The sequence below is a fragment of the Hirundo rustica genome, chromosome 14 (genome assembly GCF_015227805.2).
Source record: "Hirundo rustica isolate bHirRus1 chromosome 14, bHirRus1.pri.v3, whole genome shotgun sequence".
Lineage (NCBI taxonomy): Eukaryota > Metazoa > Chordata > Aves > Passeriformes > Hirundinidae > Hirundo > Hirundo rustica.
In genome coordinates, this window is record NC_053463.1 from 5678864 (window position 1) to 5693472 (window position 14609).

General features: G+C 46.7%; 1 protein-coding gene across 4 annotated transcripts in view; it reads right to left on the reverse strand.

The window, feature by feature from the left end:
• Positions 1 to 14609, reverse strand: part of GRIA1 (glutamate ionotropic receptor AMPA type subunit 1) — a 118885-nt gene that overhangs the window by 59566 nt on the left and 44710 nt on the right. For all 4 annotated transcript variants that reach the window (XR_005703118.2, XM_040077928.2, XM_058422432.1 and 1 more), the window contains 2 exons: positions 3605 to 3844; positions 2097 to 2281 (listed from right to left, as the gene is read on the reverse strand). Coding sequence is in view for 3 of the 4 variants with exons in the window: in XM_040077928.2 (XP_039933862.1) it covers positions 2097 to 2281; positions 3605 to 3844 (425 nt within the window). In the remaining variant the exon portion in view is untranslated. The remainder of the gene's footprint in view (positions 1 to 2096; positions 2282 to 3604; positions 3845 to 14609) is intronic.

The window sequence follows — 14609 nt, forward strand, 5'->3', positions numbered from 1 at the left end:
TTTTAATGAGAGACAAGGAAGAAACAATAGAGGGCTTTGATGGAACACAACCCACCGAGTACTTATCCCATTAAGGCTACACAGCACAACCCCACGGCAACCTGCCCTGAGCCAAGGCCTGGCTCACAAATGACAGCTACCTCGGCAAAGATAAATCAAACCCTTGAGACACGACACAGAGAAATCTCCCAGAGGGAAGTCAGGTAATTTTTAACACACAGAGCACTGGCTCCTCCACAGCTGGAGTCACTGGTGTTATTTGTTTTGTGAAGGGAGGAAAAATGAAAAGCAGCAGTGCGGGTGTGAGAGGCACAGGTGCTGGACAGCCATTCCCAGCTCTCCGGCTCAGCATGGGGCACAAATCACAGATCCACTGCCACCGAGAGACAGAGACAGCCCTGTCAGGGAAGAAGACAAATGCATTGAAATATCCTCGAGAGGCTGAGGTGGCTCTTGGAATACCTCAGCCAGTCAGAGGGACAGGGCAAACAGCACGGTGACATTCCCACAGAGGCTGCTGGTGTGCTGAGCTGAGAGCAGCCGGCAGCCCAAGCCAGAGCCCAAGTTGCAGTCCCAGCTGAATTTCACATGATAACGAGCTGAACACTGTCTCTGAATCCCTCCAGTCATCTGTATGCTATGAAAAACCTGGCATCACTTTCTCACACTGGGACAGCTACCTCTGCTCTCAAATCCTGGTGGACTCCGAACAAGAATGTAAAAAGGGATGGAAATGGACTACACAGGTCTGAAAAAGTTATTCACAGCCCTATCCCTCACTGGAGTGTTACCTCCCAGGCACAGATGTCTGCTGGAATTGCTCTGTAATTTTTGTAGTAAAACACAGTTTTGTACCTCTTCTCCCTGGGAAATGATATTTTTTATAGCATTGCAAAACAAATAATCACAGTATCACAGATTTTTAGTGTTCTTACAAATAGCTTTCCCTATATCTAGGAAATAGCTGGACTTGTTCCAGTTATGTGAAGAAATTTGAAAGAAAGTCTTATTTTCCTGCTCATATCAAGGCAACTTAACATTCTGTTAGACAAACCAGGCTTAAAAACCTGACACTATTAATCCTAGAAATTTGATATACTCTAAAGAAAAGCCAATTTAACTGCCTAGGTCTTGTCCAAAATTTTGTTCAACTGCAGCTTCTCCATAGCCAGAGAGAAGATTTTACCCTCTGGAATAACCTGTTTTCTCTTTTCACATGAATGTGACCTTTGCTTTGAGGTTACGACCTGCTCTCTGCTTTGTTATTACACGTAGCAGAGGAGCACCCAGAGACATCCAGCAGGGATGGATTGTGCTCCTCACTGAGCTGTGCATCTGGTGAAATGTCTGGGACAGGGAGCAGCTGAAGCGTGAGACGGGAGATGGGATGTACCTTAGATAGGGAGGTGTGTGAAGCAGGAGGTAAGAGTGAGCTGATAATGAGAGTGAAGCAGTGGAAATTGCAGGGCATGGGCTGCAGAGCCCTTTCCAAAGCCTTCCAGTGGTGGGGAAGGCTATAGGTGTGAGAGGGAAAGGTCTTGTGGCTGAAGTGTGGTCTTGTATTTGCCTTCTGTCCACAGAAATCCATGTTCAGGACAGAGGTACCATAATCCTTCTGTCCTGCTGGCACAGGTGTGGGAATTTGGTGCAGCACATGGAGGCTGGTGGACCAGGAATGTGGCGGTGTCAATTTACACCTCCATCTTAACTTGAAATCTGGAGAAAGACTCAGCAGAATCAGGAGGTCCCACAGCTTGGGCACTCTGCTTGGAGGAATTAGCACAAAGCAAACTCATTGGGGTGCAAGGGGGTGTAAAGGGCTCAGCAAAGGAGTCAGAAAATAGGGAACATGGAGCACTGGAGCTCACTCAGCATGAATTCGTATTCCTGTGCTGTTCCTGCAGCTTTACTGGTTCCACAACAACACAACAGAGAAATACCTGCAAGCCCAGCAGCTGCAAGGCACACAGCCCAATTCCAGCGAGAGTCACAAGGAGGCAAAGATCAGGCGAGAATGGGGAGAACTTCTGCAGGGAGAATCAATCCCTCCCAGCCTGAGTGCAAGACCCCTCCCAGCAGGCCCACACCAACACAACCTTGTTGAGGATGATGTTCAGCCTCTCAGACTCGCAGTCCACCACCACCAGCCTTTCCTTCTTCTTCTCCAGCTCCTGGAAGAGCATTCGGTAGCCCTCCTCTGTCGTTGTCAGGATGTTGACAGCTGTCACCTGCCAGTTCTTCTCAGCTGCAGTGTCCAGCACTTTCTGCAGGACTGACAACCCTAGGGTGGGAAGAGAAGCGGGAGAGCCAGGTTTTAGCTGTGCAATGGCATCTTTCCATGCTCCTGACAGCCTGTGTAGCTGCCTCAAGCCAGGCTGCAGACAGAGTCATGAGAGTGCAGCAGAGCTACAGAGAGCAGCTGACAGTCTAGATCTGACCCAAGCTCAGCTGGGCTAGAATTAATGACTCCTGCTTTTTCTGTCCTAGCACAGACAATTCCAGGACTAATTTTCCTTTGTAATCGACAGATCAGTCTCGTTGATCAGGCCCTGCTGTGAGATTCAGATAAGAACTCTAATCTCTGTCTTCCTGTCTGTCACTACCCAAATAACTTCATTTCTCTCAGCCATAGTTTCCTTCTCATCTTTGATCTGCTCCTAGGATTAGGGACACCCTCAGCAATCGCAGCATATTGTCATACTCATCCTTCTCTCTCGGCAGCACCTCATCAGGAGACCATTACTTTTAGAATTATGTTGTCTAAATTACATGCACAGCCTTCTAGAGGAGATGCAATTCTCTGGAACCATGCTGGACAATCCCAAACAACCCTGTGCTTTTGGAATATTCAGTGTGCCCATGCCTCATGGTGACAGAAAGCAGGTGGGATGCTTTCATACCTTCTTGTCTCTAAAGCCCATCCTGTCCCTCCAGGGGATAATTATAACTTTTGGGACAGAGATGTGAATCACCTTACCTCTTCCCTATCCATCACAAGTCTGCTTTGCTTTCAGCCTCCAAGCCTGGAGCTTTAAAGGCATCTGAGAGCTGGGAAAACTGAATCATGGAGCAATGAACTCTCTAGTCCTGTTTGTGGTTTAGAAAGTTAGATAACATCTTCCATTACCCCACAAAGGTTTTTGTTCTTTTTCACAGAAAACTGATATGCAGCAACGTGGGGAATTTGGAGTTTTCCAAGCTATCTGCCAGAAACACACATTTCACACCTGGCTGTGGGCTCAGCTGAGACCTGAGCAAGTGTTCATATCTATAAACTCGGGACTCAGTGGCCTTGAGTTTGACAGCCCAGCTCAATATGGGACCCATTGAACAGAAACAATTTCCCCGTTTCAAATTCCAAACCATTCTCACACCAAGTATTTCCCTTGTGTTGGTGGGTCTTGGATCTGACCCCATAAACACACGCACCCACACACCTGATGTTTCATTTAGACCAGTGCCCACCTTCAGCAGAAAGGGATGTTCAGAAGAGGAACAGAGGACAGGGAAGGCAGAGGTTGACCCACAACTTTTGGAGGTAAAGGCTCCTTCTAGCCCACTGCCTTTATCTGCCTGCAGCCCCTGCCGCAGAGCTGCGACTCACCCCGGTCAGCGTCGTAAATGTACACGAACTTCTGCCAGCTGTAGTGCTCGATGACGCTGATGAGGGCATCCTGGAGCTCGGGGCGGAGCTGCAGGACGAACTGGTTGGAGGTTTCCACGGGGAAGCTCGGCGTTATGAAGCAGACGTGGAGGGCCCCGCAGAAGGACGTGAGCATGTTGACGGTCCTCCTCTCGTAAAACCCGAAGATGGCGTAGACGCCCTTGGAGAACTGGGAGCAGACTGCAGGAGCAGAGGGAAAGGTGGTGAGGGCAGGACATCAAGGAGGTTTCTCAGCAACGTCACCAAAATGAAGCTTTTCCCTGAGTTTAGCTGCAGGGTCTCTCTGGACTAGATGATTTTCCCCTGCGTGGGTGGGTGGGTGAAGGCAACCTGTGAAGAACGGGTGTCCCACCCTTGGCCTCTGCAGACCTGCTTTAGTTTTGATAGGAAGAAATTACTGAAAAGAATTAAATCAGTGTCCCCAGGGCTCTGCTGAAGATTTTGCTGCTTTTGGGGTAAAATGAGTCGTCTGAACATGGGAACTCCTCAGCAGAAGGAGGCTACTGCAGCCCTGGATGCATTCACAGAGCGGAAGGAAAGCCTTTGCACAGCAGCACAGCCCTTGAGGCCAATAACTCCAGAGGGAAGCCATGGGTTTGACCTGGGGAGCTGAGGAAACCACTCTGAGAGGGCATCTCAGCAAAGGTTCACCAAGGCTCAACGCAGACACAGCACAGCTCCGGGGGGATCCGTCCTGGGGCATGAGCTGCTGGCACTGAGTCAGAGCCTGTGACACTGGGAGGGTGTTGGTACTTGGGAGCACAACTTCGGCAATTTCTGGTTTCCTCACAAAGCCATGGAGACAGGGCTGCGAGCCCAGTGAGGGATCAGCAGTGTCCTGGGAGGCCTCCCCCAGGAGGGCTCTCTGGGTTCCCTCCAGGTGTCTGTCTGTCTGTCCTCAGCCCCTGGTGCTGTGCTGTGCAGGGAGGGATGAGTCCTTCTCTGGAGAGCACTTAATGAGATCGTGGGAGCTGCTGGGAAAATGCCTCAGTATCTCAGTGAGACAGAGAGAGTTCACACTTTGGGTTGTAAAACTTAGCCCCTGGGACAGTCAGACTCATTTAATATCACAACTGTTTATGGCACATCCCATGTTACCATCAATAAATCCCCAAGCTGGAGGTGGTGGCAGTGACAGCACTTTTCCTGTGTCAGGGTTCTTGGCACTGGTGTCTCCTCCTCCTCATTTCGCTCTTACTCTGAAGACCTTTGGCTGTGACATTTGTACTGACTCGACACTTCACACTTCTCTCTCCCCCTCTCCCAACGCGAGTGCACGCTGAGGAGTTGGATGTGACATTCTGGGGTCCCTCGGTGCTGCTGGGGAATCCCCTGACCTGATTATGCTGCTCACTGCCAGCACCAAACCTGCTGCACGTGTGGCTGGAGACAGGCTCCTAAACATGAGCTTCTTGCATCCTTAGCTGGGCTCTGTGCGAGCTCTGTCCCTCCAGCAGGGACCCAAAGTCAATCCTGGCTGGCTTACAGCCATCCTGGAAAAGACTGTCTTCTTCCTCACTTAGCTACTACCAGCACCAAACATTCAGGGGGAAGAGCAAGAAATCCTACTTCCCGCTGTGCAAAGCAAGTCCCTGCTCCCATCTCACCCCCAAAATGAAGCAGCCAGGCTTTGTGGTGGTGCTGAGAGCCGAGAATGGAATCTCGTAAGGCTGAGTAAATTTTTTCCTTTGTCTTGGAGCTGAGCCCAGTTTTTGGGCATCCCAGTCCCGCGGTTTGTTCGCAGGGTCACTCATCCTCTTTTCACTGATTAGCACCTGTGATCTCAGCATTTTCCTCCCACAAGGGAATCTGCCATTCTGTAGGGCAGGGACGCCTGAGAAAGCCTGAACCGAGATGGAAATAACGCCCTCTTCTCTTTATTTTCACAGCAGTGCCTCTCCTTGCAATCAGCAATTGTGTCTGCATCAGCTGGAGTCACTGCCCCCATCATGAGACTGACACATTCAGGAGGAAAAGCAGCAGATACAGATGGAAAGAGTCTGAGCATCGTTTCCATGTGACTGGAGCCGTGGCTCTAATGAGCGGTGCGAGGTACCATATGTGGGAGATCAGAACGTGATCTCCGCAGAGCCAGGCTTCAGCCTCACTGAATGATTAAAGAGACATTTTCGGGACAGCTGAACGATCCAGTACCATTAAGAATCCAGGCAATAAACTTAGCTGGCTTGGTTTGTTTTGTTTTAGGCAAGGCATGGCTTCCTTGGATTTTCTTTTCTGTTCTAAAGGAATCTATCTTTTTTGTTTTGTTTTTTTTTTTTTTTTTTAACTCTGTGGCTCAGTCACGCTCAGGCATCCCTCCTACACTGTTCTGAGACATCATCAGTGCCAGCATTTGAAACAGATTGTACCAAAGACAACTGGGAGAGTGAACACTCTTTATCATTAGTAAGTTTGGAAAAAACCCTCACTTGCTTTGTACTTGCAGGATTAGAGGGGCCATGGACGAGGCAGGTAATGTGGGGAAAAAAAAAAAAAAAGGCTTGCCAAGAGTTATCTCCCAAAGAAAAACTAAGAAACTCTTGTGTCAGTTAATCTGGAAAAATGAAGAGTGAGAGCTGCAGCCACCTTTCTGGGACTGAACTTGGCATAATGTAAAAGCAGTGGCTGCAAAATTATGTAAATCTCAGGGATATTTTAAATAACAGAAGCTCCAAATGAATTTACACAGCAAAACTAAAAAGAAATTACTTGCTTTTTATTTATAATACTAAGAGATTGCTGGAACGTCTTTATATTTCCTTGAATCATTTTATGAAGCAAATTTGTTAATTATTCTGTTCTCATTTGATTGCTCTGCACCTTCCTAATAATCTACTACTACGAATTGTAAACCTGACATAGAGGAAGTAAATTTTTTAAGCTCCTTGTTTTTGTAGTGACGATGGATTTTCTCTGCCTGATGGATTTCTAAAAAGACTAAGAAACATAAAAGGGATGAAGATTGGGCTGGAATGGAAGGTCCAAGAAGTTGAGCTCCTCTGGTTGATTGGCTGGTGACAGCATCAGCGTTTCCAAGCCTTGTGCTGGCTATCTGTGAGCAGCTGGCTGGCCCCAGCCCAGCTTCTCCTGCAGAGGAGAGCTGCAGTCAGCCTGGAGACCACCTCCAGCAGCTGAATTTGGACAGTTCCACCTCAAGCTCACACCTGCAGGCAGGAATCTGGGAGAAATCCAAGAGCCTAAGTGTTTGCCTATCCCAGGATGTGAGCAGGAGTGAGGAGGGTTTGCTTGGATACAAATGCAGACATCTGTGGCTGTGTGCTTGTGCTGGTCGTGGCCTCTGGGCTGCAGGGTGGGGGAAGGAGAGAGAATGTCAATTCTGGGCTGTACCTGCGCTCGTATCTTACACTGAATTTGTAATTTATTACACAAGAGTTTCCCTCTAAAGTAGCCCTGGGAAAATATAGTCCATAATGGTTGATAACTGAGGCAATTACTAAAGTGTTCTCCCAGATCAGTCTCTTGTTTATTGATCAGTTTGGGATTTGTGGCTGAGGCATTCCCAGGGTGTGCTGCACCAGAACCCACGGACACCCCACATCCCTCCTTCTCCAGGCACAGGATTGCTCCCTGACATCTCTAATGCTGTTCAACAAGGAAAATTAGGTAAAAGCAGAGGCATTAACAAGCTTGTCACCTGGTTATGCTGAAGAGAGCATCCAGTGACAACCACTTGCTCTCCCACCTCTGCAGAGCGCCTGTTGCAGCCAGGTGAGGCGAGAGCTCATCTGACTGCTCTAAAAACTTTTCTAACTTACAGCAAAAAAATCAAAATGGTTTGCAAGTTAGTTAAAAAGTGACTGATGTGGCAGAACAAGCAGGGGAGGCTGCCCCTCTCCCCCTGTGGAATGATAGCCATCAGGGAGTTGATATGTCTTTGAATTCAGATGAGGAAAAAGGCATCTGTGATTCACTCACTCGGAATCCACAGACTCTAGGATTTCTAGTCCGGCACTGCTCAAAAAGTTCTCTTTTCATATGGAAATATTCAAGGTAAAGAGCATACATCAGAGAGAAACACTGATTTTGCTGAAAGCACACAGAGGAGAGGACACCTATTTGGGAGCTGGAGAGGCAGCTCTGGCCACCTTTGCAGATACTTTCAAGAAAAAGAAAAATACATCAGTAAATACATCAACACTCACAACTTTAAATTGCACATTTTCTCTGTGGAAAAGGAAAGCAAAAGATGTGTTTTGAGTCTGTAAAAATCCATGGTAAATTTTTTTTTTTTTTTTTTTTTTTTTTTTTGGCTGCAGCTCTTAACCAGAGTGAGCAGATGAACAAGATCGATTTCTACATCTCCTGAAAACCAGCTTTCAACAGATGAAATAGAGTACACATTTTTAGGTTACCTAATCTAATACAGAGAGTCGAAGGTCTTTTACAAGCGGGTGTTTGACCTGACCCATGTTGTCATGGGTGAAAGGCAGATGTCAGATAAAACAGATTATCTCTTTTAGTTTTTGGTTAAAGAAGATAATCCAAAAGTTTCCCTCAGAAACCATCACCACGAAGACGGGCTGAAATAATCTCTCTTAGAATTTGAAATGGGAGGAAGGGCAAATGGGCTGCACAGAAGGATGGAAATGAGGATTTGGTCTCCAGCAGTGAAAACTGCATTCTGCTGAGAATCTGCAAACACGATGGCAAAAAGGGAACTACTCTCCAGAGACACAGCTGGGGAGGAAGCCTGGTAGGAGATCCTGGCAACTGCTCATCTGCCATCTCCTTTAGAGGCAGAATTTTCACCATTTCACTGAGTTTAAGACTAGAAAGGGACATTAGATAATTTCTACTGAGTTGTTGTATCTCATGGACTATTAAGTTTCACCCAGCTACCCCTGGAGGGAGCCAATAATATGGCTTTGTTGACTCTTAGGAGACTCAGCTGCTGCATGTGCCTCTGTCAGAGAGCAGAAGTAACAGAGACAATGCTAATACCCAAAGCCACAAGAGCAGTAAAAAACCTGATTAAACAAAGTATCCCCAGATGTTCCTCACAAATGACTCACTTTCTCACTTGCAAGAGGGGACAGACACCCCAGATGGTCCCTGCCAGATCTCAGAGGCCTTCCTGACCCTGGAGAATGTCATGGCATCTAGGAGGGAAGACACTGCATCTTCTTCAGGAGCCCTGTTCCTACGATGCTGAGCTGCCCATGTGGCAAAATTATTCCTCATAGCCCGAACAAAAAAAATAGAGAAAATATAGATTCCAAAATAAGAAGAAATCTTTGAAACCAGCTCACAGCAAAATGAAAAATCACCTTTTAAAAATCTCAAGGTAAATGTGGCCAGACTCTGAGGGTAATAAAATATTGATCTTAGTTATGCCAGTTATCCCCTGCAAGCCATTAAAGATGAGCCCTGCAATGCCTGCAGCCCCAGTACCCACTGCATGTGCCCAAACCTCCAGGGACACAGAACCAACACCCTCACTTGCAGCAGAACAAACTCATTGACAGCAGTGGTGTCAAGAAGCAGCTCCCACACGCTTCCCTTTGCTCACTTGGAGCGCGTTTGTGCACATGTGGGAAAGAGGAGGGAGGATTTGCATGCGTAATTAATTCTCAGCACGCCCTGCCTGGAGGAGACCCTCGCACGCCGATGGAGAACCTGACACCAGGTTGGGAAAGCTGGTGGAGCTCCAAGGAAGGGGCGCTGGTGTCTGCTGCAATCAGGATCAGCTCAGCTTTCCTCCTGAATGTTTGTCCTCGCAGCTCTCCGCCGCGGCGTGGGTGCCGGGGCGCGTCTCCTCGGCACATCCCAACGACAGCATGTTCCCACAGATTTCTGGAGCTGGGGAAAGCCAAACAGATTCTACACTCCCCCATTGTTCCACTCATGTATTCAGCTGACAGCAGATATGCCCCACATATTTGATCAACTGCAAATCGGGCTGATGTGCTATCACAAGGAATCCATATTTTTCTTTCAGATATATAAAAGGCACAGAAGAGTGCTCCCTTCCATCATTTCCCTGCACTGCTGCTCTAATGATCCTGGAGGCTGGAAAGTGCTGTTGATTTTTACATAAAGATCTGCTTTCCTTCCCTCATATTTAAACAATAATCTGAAGAGCTGCTCATAAATGCACATGCTGATAGCTTCAATTTTTTTCAGTTAAGTTTGCCTGCCTAACAAATAAGTCTTAGTTTGCCTGGCTGACAAATGTTTCCTTTGAGGAAAAAAAAAGTTTCCTTTGAGATCAGATTGGATTTGGGGTACTTCTTTCTCATACTCCACTGAGTTTTAGGAAACAGAAAGAGCATGGTGGTTTGGTCGTCAAAAAATAACAACATGGACTCCCAGTCATTTGAGTGAACTTTGAATTAAAATCATGGTGGTGGAAGATACAGTCATGGGGAGTTGATTTTAATCTAAGGGACAAGTTGAAGGTCCTCACTCTTCCACTTGTGTACTTCACATCTTGAAACCTCCCTTTATTTTTCTACTAAAGTCTTTCAATGCAGTTCTTACCCAGCGTGACTACAAAACAGAAGAAAAAACCCCCAAATATCAGAGTACTTAATGAGGTCACTGAACTTGTTGAAATAAGCAAAGAAAGAAAATGATGATGTTTGTCAAGATTCGACTTGCTTGCCTTATTTGTTTTTAAAAGTATTTTTACTTTGGAATTGCGAATACTTTGTTGAGTCATATATAACCAAGAATTAAATATATTGAAGGGTTTACAGTCAACACAAACTATTTCTGAGCACTTTTAATAGGAATTAGATGCAAATCCCCTATGCAGAAGACATTGAGATCAGAAACATCCCTAAGAGGGTCTCATTTCTTCTGTGGGTAGAATTAGGTTATTCTAATAGGGACACTTTGGTTAATGAGGGTCCTGTGGTTAACAGATCAGATTATATGTAAGGAGGAATGGGTCCTTTGCCATCTCTGTCAGGTTTGTTATTCAATCATTATTTGGATTTTTGCTTGTGAGGCAACTGCTTGTCTTTGAGCCCATCTGTTCCAGTCCCTTCGGTCAGAGGCTGACTTTTGCACAGGGCTCATACAGACCCAAAATAAAACCCATTTCTGAGCTGGAAGCACTGATGCCATGCTCTCAAGCTGTGTAAGACTCTTGTTGTCTCCTGCCTTCATCTCTCCAGTGTCCCATACCAGAGCCACAGTTTTTCCACAGCACTCTCTGCTTTCATAATTTAAAACCAGAAAAGATGTGCAGAAGGGCTCTGGTGCTTGGAAAAAAAACTCAGCATTTTTCACCTCTAATAAAAGATCAGACCTTTCCACCTTGTCTCATTTTTTAAAGGGGAGTGTTTCCCTCCATGCCAGCCTGGCTCCTTACTGGGGACAGCTAGCAAAGCCATTTGGGACACAGTCTTCTGAGAGCCTTTTGTGGCACATTTTGTCTTTGAAAATCTTAGAATCATGGAACGGTGTGGCATGGAAGGGACCCTGAAAATGTGTCAGAACTGTCTGACACTGTCATCAGGTCTGCAGGGCAGTCTGGCTTTTTGCTGTGTCCACAAAGAACCCAGCAGAAGATGCTGCTGTGCTGGGTTCCCTTGGAGCTGCAGGAGCTCTGCAAAACCAGCTGAACTCTGCTAACCCGCAACCCTCACCTCGAGCTCCCCTGCAGCTGCCCTAGAGGGAAGCAGTGATCCCTCACAGGGCCCCCAGCTACAGATGGATGTTCCTATGGGACCCAGGGACCCAGGAAGACCAGAGATCCCTGCTCTGATCCAACATTCCACAATGAAACTGAGAGCTTGTAATGTGTCCATATTGAACTCTCTGTGTCTGAGGCATAAATATTAAAGCAAGATTACTACAAATGAAAAAGAGACAGTGACATTGTAAAAGGAGATAAGGAATGAGGGTTGAACCAATTTTCCTTCTGCTTTTTGATTAGATGGCCTTTTGTATTATATTGGTCCTTCTGAAGGCAGTGCTATACAAGGAAAACCAAGTGCAGGATCATGGTGTAGATTCTGCTGGGAAGCATGGACAACATCAGAGGGAAAGAACAGAGCACCAACCCCCCAGCATGTTAATGCAGTACACAGCACACCTCTCAGTTCACCACAGCATTTAATTCTGGGCTCTAAGTGCTGAATTATTAAAACAGCAAAAAGAGGGGAGTGAGCAGTGGGAGCGGGGACGATAAGCAGTGGCAGAAAGCAAATGTGTCACATAGAGAAGGTCTTGCTGCAGATGAAATACATTTTGTCTTCAATAGCTTCTTTTCTTTCCCTAATACATCATATCAGTTCATAGACATTAAAGCCTCAGACTGTCTTCAGTGCAAGCCTCAGGTTCTGGTGCAGCCCGTCTTGAAACTGCAGAATTTTACACTTACCAAGGACAAAGGCCCTTCAAACAGAACCTCTCACACACAGGACAGAGCAGCATGTCCTTGAGGGCTTGAAGTGGCAAGTGGTACCAAAACCCACCAGCTGACACGTTGTTTACGAACATTCACATTTTTGATCCATTTTCAGGGCTACATTACAGGTATCTGCTGAGTTAGCAAAGCAGATGATCCAAAACCTACACGTGCTATCGCTGCCCCAAAAGTGCCACCTCCTCTGCAGTCACTGGAGCCATTAGTTTTCTGGGAAGGGGAGAGAAAGGCACGAACCAGCAAACTCCTCTCAGCACACGAGGATTAAGCTCTAGAGCACAGCCCTTTTGTGCTACCTGCACGCACACTGTGTTCACCTGAGGCGTGTGAAAGGACCAAGGTTTTGAAACCTATTTAACGTCTCAGCCAGGGCTGAGCTTGGTGCAGAATGACAGGATCCTTTGACAGCTGAGAGTGCTGGTTTTTGTGGGCCCGAGTGCCTCCCTTGGTGGCTTTTTGCTATAGTCAAGTGTTGTAGGGTTTTTATTTTCCCTTTCCTTATTAATGTTCCGTTCCACTGTGCTCGCGGCTTTGTTCAGGGCTACTTAATGTCAGGGGGGAATATTACCATTTCTTCCCTGTCATTAGAACAGCTTTAATCCTGCCTGCATTGCGAGGGCAATAAATGATAAGAGTAACAACATTTTGATTTCCTCTGTGCCTCGGAGCACCAGGTTTTGCGGAAAATCCCAAACAAACAAGTTTAAGCTCGAGATCTTTTAAACCCAGTGGGAGACTGTGTTGTCTGGGGAGCAGGGAGGCAGAAGTGTGGCAGATGGTGAGATCTGGACCCATGGTTTGCAATTTTATGGTCTCTGGTGAAACTTCTGTGCGAGTTGCTCGGCCGTGGGCGGTGGAACAAACACTTTACATGAAGTGCATCCAGTCAGGGTGCCCAGATGGAGCTTCTGAGAAGGGGAGATTCTTAAACCAGGGCTGAGAGCAGCTCCAGAGGCCAGTTCCCTCTCGTGGGAGGTGAAGACATCCGTCCCTCTGAGTGATGTGAATGGTGGGGATGCAGGAGCTGGGAGAACACTTCTCTGCCCCACTGCTCCCACAAACCTGTGGGTAGACCTGGAGACCCTCAGGAATGTGACCCAAAATACCAAATATGAGCCTGGCTACCCAGCAAGACCTTCACCACAAGTAAAGTGGAATTTGAGATTTTTTTTTTCTTAAAAAATCGTAGGTGAAATTTGTGTCATTTTACCAACCTGACAGAGGGGACTTTTACATCTACAGACTTCTCCTGAGCCTGCATTTGGACCCACAAAAATCATCTCCCATTGCAAACTCACAGGACTGAGGGAAGGACCAAGATGTGGGAGAAGCTGCAAAGCACATCACCAGTCATATAAAATGACCTTAGATGCACATCTTTTGCCTAAAAGACCTTTGGGCAACCAAATCCTTTTAAATGTTAGTGACAGGCTTTATCAAATACAAAGCAAAACTTTGGGAGAGGCTTTCCAGCTGGATGTTTTACTTGCAGAGCTTGATATGTCTCAGTAAAGATTTATGGTAATGAAAGATAAAAAATCATCAACTCTACACAGAGGCCAGTGAAGACACCAGGAGCCTCTCAGCTATCTTGCTGTGGGACTGAGAAAATAACCTGGGAAATGGGATGTGTGGCTTAGGGAGAAGAATGTTAGAGCATCCTTAACATTAGGAAAACACTGAGATCCCTTCCTGACGTGCCTACTTACAAGCAAACACCTTCCCTACTGATTTCTATTCTGGGAGAACTTTTAAGCTGCTGGAGACTCTAGTGAGCTGCAGAGAGCAAGAGAGATCATGTAAAACACTCTGCATAAATGCAAATTGCAGGGAGGCCAACCAGAGCACAGGAAGGGGAGTTGCAGCAAGCCTGGGGGTTGTTCATCATTCCAGAGCAGTGACAGGTTCTGCCTCACAGATGCAGGTTCTGCCTCAAGCAGTCACTCAGTGTAAACCAAAGCTGATGACATGATGTAGGCAGCTAGTGAGAAAACCCCACTGCTTCTCAGCAGAAACTTTACCTGTAAAATATTATTTAGACAGGAAAGCAGTAGCAGACTGGGGGGATGCTAATCTGTACCAACTTCTCACAAGCATCAGAGACTCTTTCACTGTTCACCAGGTGTTGCTCAACAGTTCTGTTGACATTACAGAGAATGCCTCTAATGAAATCCATTTGTTCATGAAACTGGGGTCACTTGGCAGCCACAGGCACTCAGGTCTTGAATAGAGAGGGACCAACTTTTCAAGGAGTGGGAACATTCCTTGGATTTAACAAACGCTGTGCAAGACAGCTGAGCCATGGAAACCTTCACACTTCAGGTGTTGGACTTGCTTCCCACAAGGAAAACTGTGGGAAACAACACCATACACTGGATTCTAACTGCACAGCTAAAGGGAGCACATGGATGGCTGAAGGTAGAATTAACCTAATTAAGGCACCATTTATTCCAGAAGCTTGTAGGGGAAAGGCAGGTGGAACTTCCAGCTACAAGAGAAGGTTGGCAGGGCAGAGTCTGCTTCCACTGGTGGGAAGAACCCAAATAA